General features: G+C 40.1%; 1 protein-coding gene across 3 annotated transcripts in view; it reads left to right on the top strand.

Annotated features, from left to right (window-relative positions):
• Positions 1 to 17,867, top strand: part of MCTP2 (multiple C2 and transmembrane domain containing 2) — a 121,640-nt gene that overhangs the window by 86,980 nt on the left and 16,793 nt on the right. For all 3 annotated transcript variants that reach the window (XM_085070388.1, XM_085070389.1, XM_085070391.1), the window contains 2 exons: positions 11,385 to 11,507; positions 14,364 to 14,405. In XM_085070388.1, coding sequence (XP_084926514.1) covers positions 11,385 to 11,507; positions 14,364 to 14,405 — 165 coding nt within the window. The remainder of the gene's footprint in view (positions 1 to 11,384; positions 11,508 to 14,363; positions 14,406 to 17,867) is intronic.

Here is a 17,867-nt window from a genome sequence, read left to right as displayed (position 1 = left end):
AGTACTTCTGCAGCAGCGTGCATTGCAAGGAAAGCAATCTCTGATTTTTTTTTGGAAAGTTGTATGAATATTGGCAGAGCCAGTGGTCCTTTGGTGCCCAGTGAATCCTGCCTCACACCAATACCTGCAGTAAGACACACCGAGCCACGATGAGATCAAATGCTCTGCTTAAAAAGCCTTAGGGAAGCATTATGTGTCTGAGGTCTGATCTATTGTCTGGGAGGTCGGAGAGTGTTAATGCACTCTGCAAAGATTAGGCTCCCTCTCTAATTGCTCCAACACTTCCTTAAAGGATTTAAACAGTCAGGAAAGGTGATGCTCCTTGTCAATTTTTGTCTTCTGACAGCTGTTGAAGTTTATCTGTCTTTCCACGGAGACCACTAGATCATGCAAAGCGAGCAGTGGCAAAAGCACAGACCCTGAATTAGGGCTGAGAGCAAGGAATGCTGCTATTTACAACTCATTTCAGCTTTTAAATGCTCTAAGTCCTGCGGCCAGAGTTGCTCCTGCATGCCATGCCACTCACTTTTGGTGACAGCAGTTCCTGAAGTCCCATGGAAAGTTTAACTCCTGAATGGGATGAAAAGTCACCCTTTTAATTCAGAAGTGACCACGTTGTGGTCTCCATCGCTCATTGCTGGGCTGGTTCTTCCATCTCTGTAGAACTGAGTCAAATCACACACAGCCACAGCTTGTTTATCCCAGAGCAGTGCCACACCTCACTCCCCAATTTTCCTCTCCCTCAGTAAATCTGATTAGGATTTGAGTTCTCTTGGTTCATAAAGCCTGAAACATATATGCAAAAATTTAATCCGAAAGCTGGTAAAGCTCAAGGCAGGAGATTTTTTTCTGCTTCTGAACCAGAATGTCCACACTGACAAGTACCTGACCCCTGCCACTGTTTTTTTGAAGCCAAATAGAAATTTGCCCAGTGGATCAGAACCACTTAAAAGAAGCAGTTTATTATTTGGCAGTCTAGCTATTTGAAATTGCTTATATTAATGAAATAGCTTATGTTTGCAAAGGATGCTACTTTTGCTCGGACAGTACTTTAAGGGAAAAGGATGTAAAAAAGGTAAATGTTACTGAGGAAGGAGAAGCTCGGCTCCTCCCCAGGAGAACTTAGGAGATTTAATATTTCTGTAACAAGGCCGTGGTATCCTCACATTCACAGCAGGCTAACGTTACTGTAACAAGAGTGGAATTTGACCCATCTTTTTAAAACTGCCCGTTCCTGTTTCACAGACAGACGTGAGTGTGTCCTGTTTCACTGCAGCTCACACGACATGACAGGTCCTGCCAGCCACAGAGCCATCCTGTAGTTATTTTTCCTGGTGGATCAGGAGCTTTTCAATTTGATAGTGTCTGTGTTTTTGCTAGTCTTGCAGCATCTAAATGTGTTGGTGTATCGAATCCATTTCACACATAAATGTATAAATATGACCTATATAAATATACATGTATTCAATGCCTCCTTTCTAGACTCTGAGCAGATGACTAATACAGCTGTTCAAAGGAGAAAAGGATTTTTTCTTTCTTTCTTTTTCTTTTTTTTTTTTAAAGCCCTCTTGGCTCTGAATCGGAAATTGAGGAGCAGAATTCATCAAGTGTATTCTGATCGTTCTCACATGGGTAGTTCCTCCTTCCCTTCCTGCATAGCATGTTCCTTTGCACTGTTGCTATATTACATGAAATGTTTCATCTGTATATAAAAATTAAAAATTCAAACAAAAATCTGGCCCACATGAAGAACAGGCCCTTTGGGCATATGGTTCATTATGCATATTCGTTTAATTACTAAAACACTTGGGATGTCTCTACTGCCCTTGCTTTCAACTTGTAAAGTTGGATCTGTTCTGCAGCACAGAATATGTTGAACAGGCATGTGTCATAAAGGACTTCAGTTTTCTCCTGCTTCAAACTCTATATAATGTTCTTGGCTGAATAGTTAGAATTTACTGATTATTAGTTCAATCCACTGCATCAAAACAGCGTTTCGGGATCTCTTTTCTCTTAACACCTTCCCTAACCCCAAAAAAGCAAGTTTTACAGTGGTTCAGAGTTGTGTTTAGTATCGAAGTAATGTGAGACTCAGGATTTAGATTTCAGGCACATTCCCACAAAGCACCTAAAGCTGCATGTTGAAGCTGTATAACTTTTATTAGCTAGGAAGGGATTGCTGTGATAGTGTGACTTTAATTGATTTTCAGGGCAAACAGGTGGTGATGGTTTAGGCATCCCCCAGTCTCCTGCCATTCCTAATTTGGAGTTGCACATATAATAGCTTTATTAAAATAAACAATCTTCTGGCTTTAGTTTTACCTGAACAGCTGCCTGAAATTGCAGGAGTCTTGCAATTCTTTTTTTTTTTTCCCTTTTCTTTTGAGATTATTCTGTGTTTTGGGAAACAAGATGCTACAGGTCTGCTGGTGGAAAATCTCTATTACATAGTCATGTTTTCAATACATAGTTTGGATTTTTTTTTTTTTTTGGCTTGTCACTGCTTTTAGCTTACAATGGTAACATATCCAGGGTATAATTACAGTGAGCCTCAGTCAGCTTCGTGCATTTGTTCTGTAATGCACCGATTTTCTCACACTGCAGATTATGAACCTGCTGAAATTGTTTAAGTGTTGTGTAATCACACTGCTCCTGGTGTCCTGGGTGTGTGTCAGGTGTGGGGAGGGCTGGGGTTCAGTTAGGAACTGCATTTTTCCTCTTCACTTTGGAAATCTCTCCCAGGCAGATGAACAGACCTTCTGGGTTGTGCTGGGGAATCCCAGGTGCAGTTTAAGGACAGAGAATAATCCAAAATTCTTTGCCTGAAAGGATATAATCTTGCTGCTTTGTATGTGCTTTAGAAGTGTTTGTCGATTTCTGTGTTTGTGATTCTTCTTTGCCGGTTTGGGGTTTTTAAAATTTTTTTTTTTTTTTGTTCCTTTGCTCTGTTTCCAAATATTGGAAACAGAGCAAAATGGAAATATTTTTTAGGACTGGAGGTTTTGGAAAATAGGGTACCAGACAGTTTTGCACCTAGAGTGTTACAGTCATCTATTTCTCATTTAACTGGGTTTTATTGCTAGGTTCTACAAACCTGATTGTTGACTTTTCTTTTCCCCCTGTGCCATAGCTGGAGATGCCAGGGAAGTATCCTTATGTGTGATTCTCACCAAACACTGAACTAAGTCTAATTTAATGTATTTCCTTTATTAGAGAACCCTTTTTCCTTTACTCATTCAGCTCTAATTTACACTGTGAATGTGAAGGAGGAGTCATTAAAGTAGCTTAAACATATCATTTAAAACTCCCATTTGTTACCACTTGGAACCCAATTGAGAGCCCAAATTTAAGAGCATTTCCACCAACACTCCTTCCACTGCTGTACAATTACGTCACCATCTCTCCCTGGCTGCTAACGTTTCTCAAAATAACAAATACATCTCCAAATAAATGGACATTGATCAGCTCAGCTAATGATAATTTTTTTTCATGACCCTTTTAAGGTGTTCACCTTATCCAGAATAAATAAAATTTTCCCACATTTTTGCCTTCTTTTAAATAGCACAAATACTTTTTTTTCTGATGCTTTTTGGAAGAGTTATTTGCTATAAGCTCAGGCTTTTAACTTGCATAATGCCTGTCTTCCCTGCAAATAGATTATAACTGTGTATGAGAATAATTCCAAAGCTATGACCCTGCTGATAAACAAACCAAAACACTAGAGTTAAGAATGACCATTTACTTTATGTACTATATGAAAAATCAGAATTTTTTTTCTTCCATGTCACCTCCTCTTTGTTTTGGGAGTTACCTTGGTATGTGATAGCTACCCCTTTAGAAATAGCATGCAGATTTATTCCCCTGGCCTGTTCCCAGAGTATTACCCCAAAACATAGAAAACTGTTGTAATTTTTTTTTCCTCTTTTTTTTTAAATTCTAATTTTAAGCTTTATTGCTTGAGGGTCTTGACTGTATTTTACTTGGCACAGGAAATGTAAAATACGTTAGATAAAAGCATGAGGGAAAAATTAGACCAGTCAGCATGTTGGCAAACAGCTATTTCTTCAGTGTCTGCCGCCTAAAAGGATTTGAAATCTTTTACTCTAAAACTGTTGTACGTACATAAATATAGAACCCAAAACTCGTGTTGTGTAGCTGATTTGGTTTTAACCTCTTTTGAGGTTAGGGATAAAGTAGCAGCCACAAGGAAATTGAACAGAGGCACCCACTAGACTCGTGGGCATTGGCTTTGGGGGCTAAATGCACATATTTTGGAGGGCAGAGGTGACACCCCCAGACATGCAGCCCTTGGTGCTGGAAATTACCATCCACGCTGACCAATGTGCCAGGCAGTTGAAAAGGAGCTGGAATACAATGCAGAAATCTTAACTTACACATAGAATTAATGGGTGATAAGTTCAGAAGTAAACATGGACTGAGTGCCTCTTCACCCACCTCCTCATTGCAGATACACATCTAAGGCTTGTTTCTACTTTTCTAGGCAGGGTAATCTCATTAACATAACAAAAATATTCAGAATAAAAGAAAGCCGTCACTTTTTAATTAGTTTCCTTTCTGTTTTGTTGTTATCACTTTCTGATTCCAGGCATTGTTACGAACAAAGATAAATCCATTGAACATGTTAATGACAACAGTAATTCAGGCTCTGAGTGGGGACATTTTGTAAGTGTTTGCAGTCTTGAGTGCAGCATCCCAACCTTCCCTGATGGAGTTTCCGACGGCAGTGTCCCAAGAGGATGGTGGAGAACAGATTGCAATATTGTCAGCTCTTCTGATTCCTCTGCGACTTTTGCAGAACATGCTTCTTCTTAAAGCACCGTTTCTTAAGAGTCCTGTGATTGCACATGAATCACAGCTTTCATTTAAAACACAAATGAGTCTCTACTTCCTACCAGCAGCAAAGAAAATGAGATCCCCCTGAAGAGTCTAAATCAGGCAGTGACAAAAAAGGCCCTAACACATATTGCCTTAAACAGTAGGAGTTTTTTTCACTTGTTTTTGGGACTATTTTTGTTGGGTTTGCATCTCTTTATTTTTGTTGGGAGTGGGGAACATCGGTTTTTCTTTTTTCCTTTTGCTTTTGAATGTTTGGTAAAATTGTGACCATGCTGACCAGAGCTCCCACTCTCCCCAGGCTTTATTCTATTACTCCTTTTTCTTGTTGCATCCTGAAGTGTGGTGGAAATTGTCAAGCACAAGTTGGGTATCTCCCAACAAGCTGGGGAACACCTTTACACCTTGAGCTCATCCTGGGCCATTTCCTCAGTGAGGAAAAAGAAGAGATGGGATGTGGATATGGCAGCAGGACATGGCTTTGCAGTTATGTCATTCAGTCTATGCAGACAACTGAGCTGGGCAAATATGTCCATGTTGTTTGTTACCAGAGCATTGCCTAAAAAAAACCCAAACCAACATTTGGCAGATGTACATGGTAACAAATTATAAAAACATATCCTTTATTTGTGCTTCCTGCTTCTGTGCAGTCACACGTTGGGCAGACTGAAATTTTTCGGGGTGCAGTTGGATTCTTTGGTTTGGCTTTTGGGGCATTGAAATGGATTTTTTTGTGTCTTGGTTTTTAGATTCCGGTTGTGCTTACACTTGCTTCAAAGAGCTTTTTGCCTTGTGGCACGCCCTGAAAAAATTAGTAAGTTGTACGCTGGTGTGTGGAGCAATGCAGAGATAATTTGAGATGTGGCATTAATATTTAAAGCCCTCTATTCCTTCAGGCATTTTTGATTTTGGTCGTTGCCGTTCGATACAGAGCACGTTTCACGCCGCCGTTGAGATGCTCCACGTTCTTCTTCCAGGGACACAAAAAACAAATTGAATCTAAAGTAAATAGGTTTCTTCTGCCAGTGCTGGTTTATTTAAGTATAATTTCTCTTCCTGCCACGTTCTCCGTTGTTGCATTGCAATGAGGGAGTGACTCTGCTCAGAACCGACCCTCCTTGAGCTCCAGTTTGGCAGCTGTGAATGAAGTGCAATAAGCACACACTCTGAGGTGAGGGAGCATCAGGTGGATGTGGGAAGGAGAGTATCAGCCAGAACAACTCTGGAATGCATCTTTGCAAGAGGATCTTTAGTGGGAAATACATCCTACATGGTTTCCTCAACCTTTTTTTGCCCTTTTTGAGATGGGGCTGTATTAATCCAATTTCCATTCTTTTTAGGGGCTTCTTTTTTTAATGCACAAGACAGCCCAGGAGCACAAGCCTCATTGCTGCACTCCCATCAGGCACCCTGATTTTTGTCAGAGAGGACTCAGCCCTGCTGTGCTCCTGCATCCATATTGCCCATATCTGGAAGAGATGCCTCCATATGCACAGCTATATATGCACAAATGTACTGCTCTGTGTGTTCCTTCTCTCCTCTCCTCTTGTACTCTCCCTTTCTAAGGGCAGGAATAAGTAACTGTCAGAAATAATTTGTTGTTGACAGGCTTATTGCCTCCAAGGGATTCGAGTGCCCTTTTGGGGAGCCAGTATCCTATGTCATTGGCTAATACCCTGTATATTGTTTGGAGCAGAGGGACTGAAAGCTTAAAACCCCCCAAAAATTAAAGAATTTATCCCTGAATATTTATTCTCAGAAATTTCTCCTTATTTATAGAGGTCATTTGTGCATATGTGGCAACTTGAAACTGTGTAGCCCAGGGATAAATTAAAAATATAGAACTCCTCTTCCCTGTAAATACAAGGGAGCACATCTTTCTGTCTCAAAATTGGTGATTTGGTTTAGGTCAAAACCAAACTTGGACATTCACAGCAGTATCAGCTCAAGTTTTTCTCCTGCCTTCAAGAAGTGAATAGAGCATGTTTACAAATAGCAAGGAAACTTTTGATGAAGCTGTTAGAAGTTTAGAGTTCAGTTAAATTGTGGGTTTTGAAACTTGGGGTTTCAAATAATATTTTTCACAGCCCTGCTGATGAGGCATTTCATTAGCATTGGAGCCTGCACTGGCTGAGAAAATAACTTTTTACCATAGGTTCCTCGCATGCATTTAATCTCCTTTCACTTTTATTTCTTCCATCTGATGGAATGTATCACTCTCCTCCCATTGCTGTTGTTGTCCAAGAGTTATCCTGTCACCTAGCACAGCATCTTTCACTTCTCCACAAAGGCTTACCAGCTCAGAAAGAGCCTGTTTATTTTGCACTTAGAAAAATCGTAATTGCTGTGTAGAAAAATCACACAAAAAATCCTATCTTATGCTAAGTTTCTAAACCTCTTAAAACTGTTCTATCCCCTGACTGTGGGTTTGCTGGTGACAAATGTTTTATGGGCATATTTTAGTAGACACCCGTCTAAAATCTGGTCTTAATAGTCAGATGCTAAATTGGAACCAGAGCGGCAGAAAAACCAGATTTGAAACGTGTTTTCTAAGGGTTTGTTTTTACTTTCAGTTGAGGCTGCCTTCTCTCATCTTTTGTACTGCTGTCAAAAGGGCCACTCTCATGGTTGTTCAAACTCCATGCTTCTTGACAGGAACAGTTGGACCCCTCTTCAATGATTTTCAGATGAAACAGCTTCCAAACCTCCAGAGCTTTAACTTGTAGTTATTAGGCCCTTTGAAATAGCAACACATTAATCAGCTGAAATCAAGTGGTGCTTTCTCCAAGGCTGTGATATTGCTGTTGTATTTTAGGTAGAGCTCTAGTCTAAATATTAGTTTCAAGAGCTCTTTTTTTTCCCCTTTCCCTTTAGATAGGTCTATCCCATTTCTGTTGCTATTTTGATCATTGTTTTAGAACGCTGTGAATTAAAGTGCTCACTTCTATAATAGGCTTTTATACTCTCAGATTGCATTAAAAAGGAGTGCTGCAGAAAACTCGCTTCCACTTTTTAACTTCTTAGTTTAGAAATTGGCTGCTGTGCTTTTAACTTCTCTCGTGCACAGTGTGAAGCCCAGCAGAAAAAAACTATCAGTGATGTAATGGATTATGTCTGACAGATCTTGGTCTAACAACAATGTGAAACATCGAAAGAAGAAATGGTTTGTTGAGACTGGGTTGTTTGAAACAGAGTCTTGGTTTGTTTCCCTGACTTCTGTGGTATTGGGAAAGTGTTCTGAACCAGTTAATGCATTCCCTTACTAGTTTATGTGTTAGGCAAGAGGCAGACTGGGGATGACAAGAAATAAAGATACTGTTCCTTGCATCAACCATTATTTACATCAGCAGCTGAAGCATTCTTGAGTTTTGCCAAAAAATTATTGATAAGACAGTACTTTAAGGTGCATAATTCAGGACCTTCTCCCAGGCATAAAGTATCACTGAGGAGAGATTAAAAACATGCATGGTTGAGGACCTTGTAATCTGGGGAGTGAGGATATGTGTCACAGGGCTGCTGTGCTGTGCTCAGCATCAGCCTGAAAGCTGATTAAACAGGACATGGGCCTGCTTGGGATCTGCTTTCAAAACTGATGCTGCAGAACTGCTCAAAAGGCTGTTAGAACACAGAAATATTTCTATTCGCTCTGTAAACACACTCTGAACTTTTATTATGCACTGTATGTTCACAGCAATCATTTCCCATACCTCCGAGGCTAAATAATTTCTGAATAGCTAAATCAATTTATCTCATGTCTGTGTCGTGTCACAGTAATGAAAGTTCCCTGTACTGTGGCAGTGGCAGCAAAGCAGCTCTTGTTAAGGAGATGTGGGAACTCCATCAAAGCTTCACTGTCTGAGTTATAACTCAGCAGCTGATTAACCAGTCAGCATTAGAAGGAAGAGACAGCATGCCTCAGCTACCCATTGAGCCCACAGTGCGATTCTGTAATTAAGTTTGAAGTTTTATTTGAGGTCTGAAACTTAATAATACACAGAATGTACTGCAAGATCTAAAATCACCAAGGTCTTGATTTCCTATCTTGCCGAAATGACCTGTGATTGCGAGGTTGTCTTGCACTTGCAGCCGAGCAGGGTGATGTTCACATAGGATGGTGACAGATGCACTAAAATTGGGTCAAGTCCTGCAATTGAGTGAATGAAGAGAGGTTCTTCAAGAGTTTCATTGAGTCCTTGTAGGACTTTGCCTGGCTGGCTGCTTGTGGGGTCTTTTTGCTGCATCAAGAGAAGGATGAGTTTGCTCATAGCCCAGGGAGGTGGTGTTGATGCAACCCCTCCTGCAGGCTGAAGCAAAGGTTTGTAATTAGGAATTTCCATGAAGGGAATTTACAGAAGGATCAGATGTAGATTTATATGTATGTGTCTGTTTTTATATGTCTGTGTGTACCTGAGAAAGATACCTGTGGAGAGATGTACAATAACAGATGCTTGTTCTTTGGAGTGACATTTAGGGTAGGACAGAAGCTGGTGTCATCTTACTTTGTCTTAAATTATATATATTCATCCAAGGGAGTTGGAATATCTTCAGAGGAACTTGTTTAGGTTAGAACTTTTCATTTATGGGACAGGCTTTAGCTGGGAATATCACAATTTTTGGAGATTTTTATTAGCTAAAGTTATGCAAGACTCCTGTAAGACAAATCAAGTACCAATTCTTGGCCTGGATTCATGTGTTTCTGTTGCCTTGCTTACATATGAAATGTGGCTGTGTGAATCATTATCACTTCTAATTTTTTAGTATGTTGAAAAACAGGATCAAAAAGGCAAAAAAAAAATCAAAACCAAATTGTCTTCCACATTCCTGTGCTGCAAATCAATAGCATGGGGATATATTGCCTGGATGTCAGCCCATTTTGTAAATGAATATATCTCAAAGATTGCTTTACTGGCCGACAAATGCCAAGAACAGGATGACAGTCTAATTCCTTGCATAGCAACAGCTAACATGAAATCAGGTGCACTCTAGAAAATGCAAGTGCTGTTTGGGCGAGGTTATGGATACAGGTATTGTTTCTTGGTTTGTTTTTGGCCCATGGTGGGTATTAACTGGCCATTTGTCTGATGTCAGACAAGTCTTTTTGTTTGAAATGAAACAGCAGCTGCTGTTTTTTAGGGGTATAAATTCTCACCCTGCTGAATGCAAAGGGAAGTGTTTCTTTGGTACAGTGTGGTTGCACTTTCAGGTCTATAACACAAAATACATTGCCATAAATATCCCATTCTACAACTGCCAGCATTGTCTTTGTGTGTAGTATCTGGCAGGCCAAGGATGAGGGGAGGTAGAGCTTTAGCTTCCTCATCACCCATAGAGTTTTCCCTTTGTTGTTTGAGATACTTTTACTGGATCTGACTAGTTTTCACTTACCTGTATTATTCTAAAAAGGCAGTTGTTGTTTCTGAGCAAACCAGCTTCTTTTGGGGGAAGAAAAATCAGAAAAATGTGTTTGTGCCTTGTCTTTGAAGGAGATTGCTTAAAATAGCTGCAAGTTGCTACCAGCATTAGGCAGTTCTTCTGGAAACACTATGTATGAGTAGAAAAGGAAATGGGATCACAACATACATTTTATGGCAGTTCTGGATTTAGTTTATTAACTTTGCATTGCCAACCCCTCCAAGTTTGCAGTCTGTTCAGGTACTGTTGCTAGTTGTAAGACAGGATTGCAGTTTGGCGTGATAGAGTTTTTAAAAAAAAAATCCAATGCTTTTAAAATCCTCATCATGTAATTTGTGTGTTTTGCTGCTCCAATTTGCAGGACAGAACTTCAGAATTTGGCTTCTGGGCTTGCTATTAGTGGGGTTTGTGAGATACCAATCCAAACACACAAACCCATACTGCTTTTAATCAAAGATACTCTAAGCAAGCAGTGAAATCAGAATGTATTGTGCTGAAAAATGGCAAGAGTGTAAGGATGGAGACTAGGCTGACTGGATCCCTTTCCAAAATAGTGCATCATGTGCAACCTAAAGCCTTGCCTCCTGCAAGCTGACAGACCTTTCTCTGTGCTGCTGTGCCAAGAATATGGGTGGATTAATGGTGAAGATGCATTTGCTGATCATCCCCTGTGGAGGAACAAGGGAGCTCCGTGGTTCCTGTTGCACAAGAGGAAAATGCTCTTCTCTAGTCTGGGAAAGACCCCCTGGCAATTAGGGTTTGATGAAGTGGAGCAGGTTTACCTTTCTGAGTGCAGCTGTTGTACACTAGCACTGAGGACAAAAGGCTTTCATGCTCGAGGGGATCCCAAGAAGGAGTGAATCAAGCTTTTGGAATGACCTTATGTTCATGGCCTTCTCCTTCCCCAGGTACAGAGGAGCAGAAAAGCCAACAAGCAGCAGCCTAATGAACTCACACAGAACAGAGAGCAGATTGTGTTGCCAAAATAATAACCTGAATGAGGTTAGCAGAGATTCAGGGATGAATGTGCAGAGTGATAATGACTGACAGCCTTCCTTACATGTCTTTCTCTTGAAACTCTAGTAATGTATTCCCTTCTGCTGTTCTGTTTCTCCCAGGTATTCGTGGTCACTGTCTGGACTGTGGAGCTGTACATGGTGCCCCTGGCTTTGCTGGTGCTCTTTGCCTACAATTTCTCCCTCGTCAAGACAGGGAAGGTCAATAACACCCAGGATGCCCAGGCAAGTAGAGTGGCAGGAGCATTTCTGGCAGCCCCAGTTTTCCCCCGAGCAAAGCATCATGGATATTAATGGCATTAAGCTGGTGGTGTAGTTAAACAGCACTTCTGTTTCAAAGTTACTGAAAAGAAACCTCAACCCTCTCAATTTTCATTATTCAATTAGAGCAATAAACCATTCAGAGCAGTAGGAGAAGATGATGAGAGTGTGTAGGAGGAGGATTTAACTTACTAAATAACTACAAAGGTTTTAAAGTTGAAATAAGAAAGGCTTGCGAAGCAACAAGTTCCTAAAAGCCATTGCCCTCCTGCCATTGCACTTTGCAACACACTAATGATTCATGTTTCACAGAAGAGGAAAGTCAATAGAATCCAAAAGAGAATGTGGTTCTTTTAAACCTTGTCCTGTGATCTGAGGTTTCAAGAAGCTTTTATTCCTCCTTCCCATCCCCAACTCTTGAAAGACAAATGTTTCCCTCCCCCTCCCAGAAATGTAGCCTTTAGTTTTTAACTTGGGAGACAGAAAGATTTAAATGGAGAAATAATCACCAAGTGTGACAAAGTGCTAATGTTAGGGTGTGAAATGCTGTTTGATGTTGACCACTGTCCTTACTCCCATAACAATGGTAATTACAGCTAAAAAGGACAGTAAATTCATGAATGTCCATAATATTCTCTTCTTAGAAGTGAAACAAATGCAGTAATGAAGTGTAAGCCAAAGGATAGCTTCCTTCTTACTTTTGATAAAAAGATGATTGATGTTGGTAGCCATGAAGAAAGAATATTTTTACCTAAATGAGTCAAGTGGATTTTATACAGAAGCTTAATATCCTAGAATTAAAATAGTCAATAGCTGGTTTATTAGTTTTAGTGTGAAAAGTTGCTCCTAGTTCAGTTTTCATCCAAGTGGAAAGATTCTTAGAAAACGGGAAATTGCATTATCCAGACCAGGGGAGGCTTAATTTGAAAACATGGTAAAAGAAATGCTTTTCTCCAGTTTCAGCCAAGTCCAGAATAATGCAGAAAGAGACTGTGTTGTCTTCAGTGACTACTTGATTTCATCAAGAAAAGCAGAACTTCCCATGTAGGAGAATCCCAGGCAAACAGATGTTTTTGTTTTTAATACAAAAGGCAGTAAAAAATAACAATAATAACTTACCCAGAAAAAAAAAATACACAGAGAATGCCTTCCAGCCCCTTCCCTCCTCCTGTGGTGAGTTTGTTGCATGTTCAGGTGAGGACAGTGTCACATGAGACAGAAAAACTGAGCAGAGGATCATTTGGGTGGACACTGCAAAAAGGCTATTTCTAAAAATACAGCTAATTGTGGCAATACTAAAGAAAGGTCCATCAGGAATTTGGCTCTTCTCCTGTCACACATTCTGTCAGCAATGCCGTGCCATGAAATTCAGGGGTGCATTTTGCATAAGCAGAATCACACATCTGCCAAAGTGCTTTGCAGGATTGGGATCATATGGAACAAGTAGTCAAAGTGCCTTTAATATTACCTGATTCCTTTTTTATGTGTGGCTATGATTCTAACCATCTGTAGGTCAAAAATAGACAATCAGGTGCTAGCCCCAGTCACATCTGTCCTGCAGATGAGAAAAGGTTTTCTTCAAAATACCAGTGCTTTTTACACAGTCATTTATTTATTTTTTGCTTCTTCAGGCCTTGGCTGGATATTCACTGCCTTTGGTTTTTGTGTGCCAGCACACACATTTTGTGTATACAGAGGAATGCAAGCAAGAGTCTTTGCAAAAGTGAACCTCAAATTCTCTCTGATTTCTGTGCTATAAAATGTGAATAACAGTATTAACCTTGTACTCCTGATCCACTTGCCAGGAGGCTAAATTTGTGAATATTGGTAAAATGTTTTATGATTTACAGATGGGGAGCTTCTATAGAAATTTAAACCATGATCAGTGTTAATTCAGCTGCTCAGGGTATTCCAGGGAGCCAAAGAATAAATCTGGGTATCTGAACTCCCAGTACCTTGTACATCCTAGATGCAACTGCTTTTCAGAGAAAAAAAGAAAGAAATTAAAAAACCCCAAAACAGAAACACCCAACCCCCCCAAGAAACCCTAAATCCAAACCATCTTTTTATTGTGATTCTTCACATTCTTTGCATGTTTGCTGTATTTAAACTTGTAGTACACAGATTCAAATGTAGCTATTAAATAACCAAGAAAAAAAACCGGAGGACCCTGTTAAAAGCTCAGTTTATTAAATACCTGAATTGAAAGCCAAGTGCTCCTAATTCCAAGCCTTAGCCAAGTCTTTTGTTTTCTGTCCTACCTGTCAGCACAGAACTTAAAGGGAGGAAATAATGCTGCATAGAAATCTGACTGGGATTCTATGTGAGATTGATTATGTTCATACTAATGTGTTTTCTAAAGTCTAATGTTTCAGTAATGGCCCTAAAGGGAGGGAGCAGTCATTGTGGCAGTGGGGATGGAACAAGTTGAGTATAGAGTCCTCAGCCTTGACATAGCAGTTGGTTCATTTGCAAGACTGAGAACAAAGCTGTTTACAGATAGTAAAAGCTGGCAATGGATTTGAAAGCCTGTTGCCTTCAGATTACTGGACATGGCCACTAATGCTTTATTTAGACTTAAAATTTGTATAGGGTATTGCATGCTTTGTTCAGAATACCATCAAAAAAAAAAAAAAAGGTCCTTGAATACAAAACACTGTTTTGGCAAGGAGAAAGTGGTGGGGTTTTTTAATGACTTTCAATAGAAGTGGGAGAAAATTGTGTAGTGAAATGTTGTGGGAGTATCATAAGCTTTTTGAACATTGCCTGTCACTAAAAAATAAGTGTTATGTTTTGTAATATGGACATCTGCTTCTGCAGGAGCTTATGGGCTTGGATGAAGATGAGGATGAAGATGATAAGGTAAGCATATCTCACCAGTGTGTTGGCTAGAATCAGAGGGAAGGTGGGAGAACACAAACAAACCTTCTCTCCATAAATCTTCAGCTATTATCTGTGTTATCCGAGAAACTGTTGTCAGCAGTTTGCTGCTCAGCAGATTTGCAAGCAGGAAGGGTTTGGTTTGTGTGACTTTCCCCAGTGGAGGAACCTGTGTGAGACCTGAACATCAGCTGAGTCTGAGCAGCCCCAAAAAACTGTGCCTGACCTCGCAGAGGGCACACATTCCTAAATGTGCACCTACAGGGGTGTGTGGGGGTGGAGGAAGTGCAAAAACTACCCAAGGATGGACAATTCCCCCTCACTGCCTTTCCAAATGCTGGGTGACATTCTGTACTAATGGCTTTCCCCACATAGTTTGGCATTTCCACTTCAGTAGGCCAGAATTGGTGTGATTTGTGGAGGGCTGGTTAGAATTTTCTCAACATTTCTTTCAGAGCCTGGGAAAAAAACCAGTTTTAGTTCAGCGGCTGAAATGTGGAAAGAATTGGAATTGGCAAGGCCTGTTTTTTATTTTACTGGAACATACTTACTCATTCTTCTCACTGTGAAAAATTCATTGGATTTTTTTCCAAGTTTATCAAACCACAGTGACAAATGATAAAAGGATTAGAGGGCATGACATATGAAGAAAGATTAAGAGAACTTAATGTATACAGCTTGAGAAAACATAAGTAAGTGAAGGAGGATCTGATAATCTATAAATACTTTAAAGCTAAAAGGTGAGGAATTATTTAACGAGCAACAGCATGCAAAGGAACATTAGCTGTTAGGAAGAAAATGTTCACGAGGGGATGTGAAACTTTCAAATTGCATACTAAGTTAATAAGACTCTTCTTGAATATTCTATGTTTTAAAAGTGCTACAGTGAAATTGTTGATCATTAAGAAGTAAATCAATACCACAGCTAGCAAGTGCACCTTAACTCTTCTCAGTCACAGACCCTGGGATTGAAGCTCAGCAGACTAATTGGTGGGAATAGTTATTTAAATTTAACTTGCTCTTCTTTGGTGGTTATATTTTAATGAGCAACCAGAAATCCGTCAAAGTTATAAAGTGAAGTTTAGGCAATCCAGCTGAATTACAGGTTTCTTGCAACACACAATGGTTGTTTAAATGTTCTCATTTATAATTTGCTCTTTGCATCGTAAAATTTGTCAAGTGAATGCACCAATATCTGAAACTCATCAGAAGTTGCTAAATGAAAGTTGCATCTTTTTCAAAGGAATAGTGTCTATCTCTAAAAGGCAATAATTTCTGTTTAGTGAGTTCCTGGTTCTAGACACCCATAAATATTGACCCTCTGCATGTTATTTTTGTGATGCCTGAAGGTGTAACTTATTCACTGGAACAATCCCGTTTACTTTTTTCTATATTAATATTCCTCTTTTCCCCTTTGCAAGTGCTGAGGTGGGAGAAGAGAAGGAAGAATGTATTCAATAGGTATCAAATCCTCTGTTTCCTGTGCTGTGCAATTCATTGCAGCAATGTTAAAATACTCTAGGTTACATTTACCCTACACTTAACTCCAGTGACTTTGGTTCTCTCTATAAATACCACCATGTCACTTAAATACGGATTTAATGACTTAGGGTTTTTGCCTCCCCCCAAACAGCTTCACTGTCATTCTGTTCCTTGGTTTATTTTAACTAAATGTGCAGGTTTGGGAAAACTCCTGGGAGTCAGTGTTGAGCTGCTGATGATTTGGCTCTACCATTTTGTGGTGGGAGCTGCTTCTGTCCCCATTCCACACACACTGCATGACTCTGTGACACAGAGAGCTGGTGGCACTGGGCAGAGTCTCTCTCAGCAGACACCTCCAGCAGGCTTTCTCCTGAAGATAGAGCTTTACATCCCGACATTCCAGTAATAATTCATAATTCATTTTGATTGTTACGGAATTCTTGCACAGGTTTGCCAGGAGAGACAATAGCCAGCCCCTGCATTTGTTCCATATCCAGTGCTGTGCAGAATTGCATTAATGTCTTTTTTGTGCCCTGTGTGTACATGCAGCAGCCATGGACCACACTGACACCCCCATGACTTGCATCCTTAAGTACATTAGGTTATTCTAAGTCGCTTTTCCAAGTCTGAGGGTGGCCAATGCTCTCTGGGGAGTGTAAGAAAAATGTAATTTTATGACACTATCTCATGGCAATGTCAACATTTAAACAGACAACTCTACTTTAAAAAGAGGTCTGTGTATTTTTTTTTCCTCCCTAATACAAGAGCTCCCAAAGTTGAAATCTGCTAGTTGGGCTGTGGTGTACGAGGTCACTGTTTCTGTTTCCTGTCATCCTGCTGTATCAAAATACTCACACACAGAGCCCTTCTGGGTTCTGCTGCCTGTTAGACATAACAGACCGTGCTTCTGGGAATTGTAACACACCCTCCAAGAGATGAACTGTTTACAAATTATAAATACACAGACACTTAGTTCAAAAACCCAAGAGCAGATTAACTCCCTCCACCTAGACTATCTGTCTTAAATGACAGGGCTTAATTGCCAACTCCCCCATCCTTTCCCCCTCTGCCCTCCCCACAGAGCAGTGTGGAGGGCTGGAAAAGACAGCAGTGCTCTGTCCCTTTGGCACAAGCTGTTCCAGGGATAAATGCCTTCTGGGATTTGTGCCACCTTGGACACTGAGTTCAGGCTGTGTCCTTTCAACTCTGGGCTCTGTCAGGCAGAGTAAGGATTGTTTTAAAGTGACATCACTGAAGCATCTTTTGGCTGCTGCTAAGAAGGTGTAGACATGTTACATGCAATTTAGTTTAAGCTGTCTGATTGTTAAACAGTTCTATTTATTTTATTTATTTTTTTTCTTGTTTCTGATAATGACTGTAGAGTTTCAAGAGCAGACAGCCTGTGAATGATTGTTTCATAGCACCTGACTGGAAGGAGTCTTGAGTCTTCTCAGTTGTCTGAATAAAGGCTTACATCTCCTCCACAACAGATCAAACTTAAGTTGCTACTATTTTCAGGTCTGGTAACTGATTCAAAAGAAAATCAGAGGCAAAATTAAATCAACAACAATTCCTGTGTGAGGCTTTTGTTGGTTTTTTGGGGATTTTTGGGAATTTCTATCCTGTGGTGAGCCAATATAGCCCTGCTTGGCTAAATGTAATGTAACAGGGAAGGGTCAAATGATACTGTGGCTTTAAGCCAAGTTATTTGGCAACTTCCAAGAAATGTTTAGTATCTTATGTATTGGAAAAAACCAGAAGTGGAATGAAATCACCAAAGAATAAAAATTCAGTGTCTCTGATGTAGGAAATTCTCTGTCAAAAATAGGTACCAAAGATATCCAAAGTTTTCTGAACACAATTCAAAAGGACTCCAGCCGAACAAATTAAAGTCAAATTCATCCAGTAGCAAACAGCTGACATTTTCCATTTGAGTTAGATTCAGCATGTGGAAACCTTCCG

This window comes from Lichenostomus cassidix, chromosome 10 (assembly GCF_008360975.1).
Source record: "Lichenostomus cassidix isolate B80296 chromosome 10, HeHo_3.0, whole genome shotgun sequence".
NCBI lineage: Eukaryota > Metazoa > Chordata > Aves > Passeriformes > Meliphagidae > Lichenostomus > Lichenostomus cassidix.
Note: the sequence above shows the minus strand (reverse complement) of the source record. Positions and strands in the feature narration are given on the sequence as shown.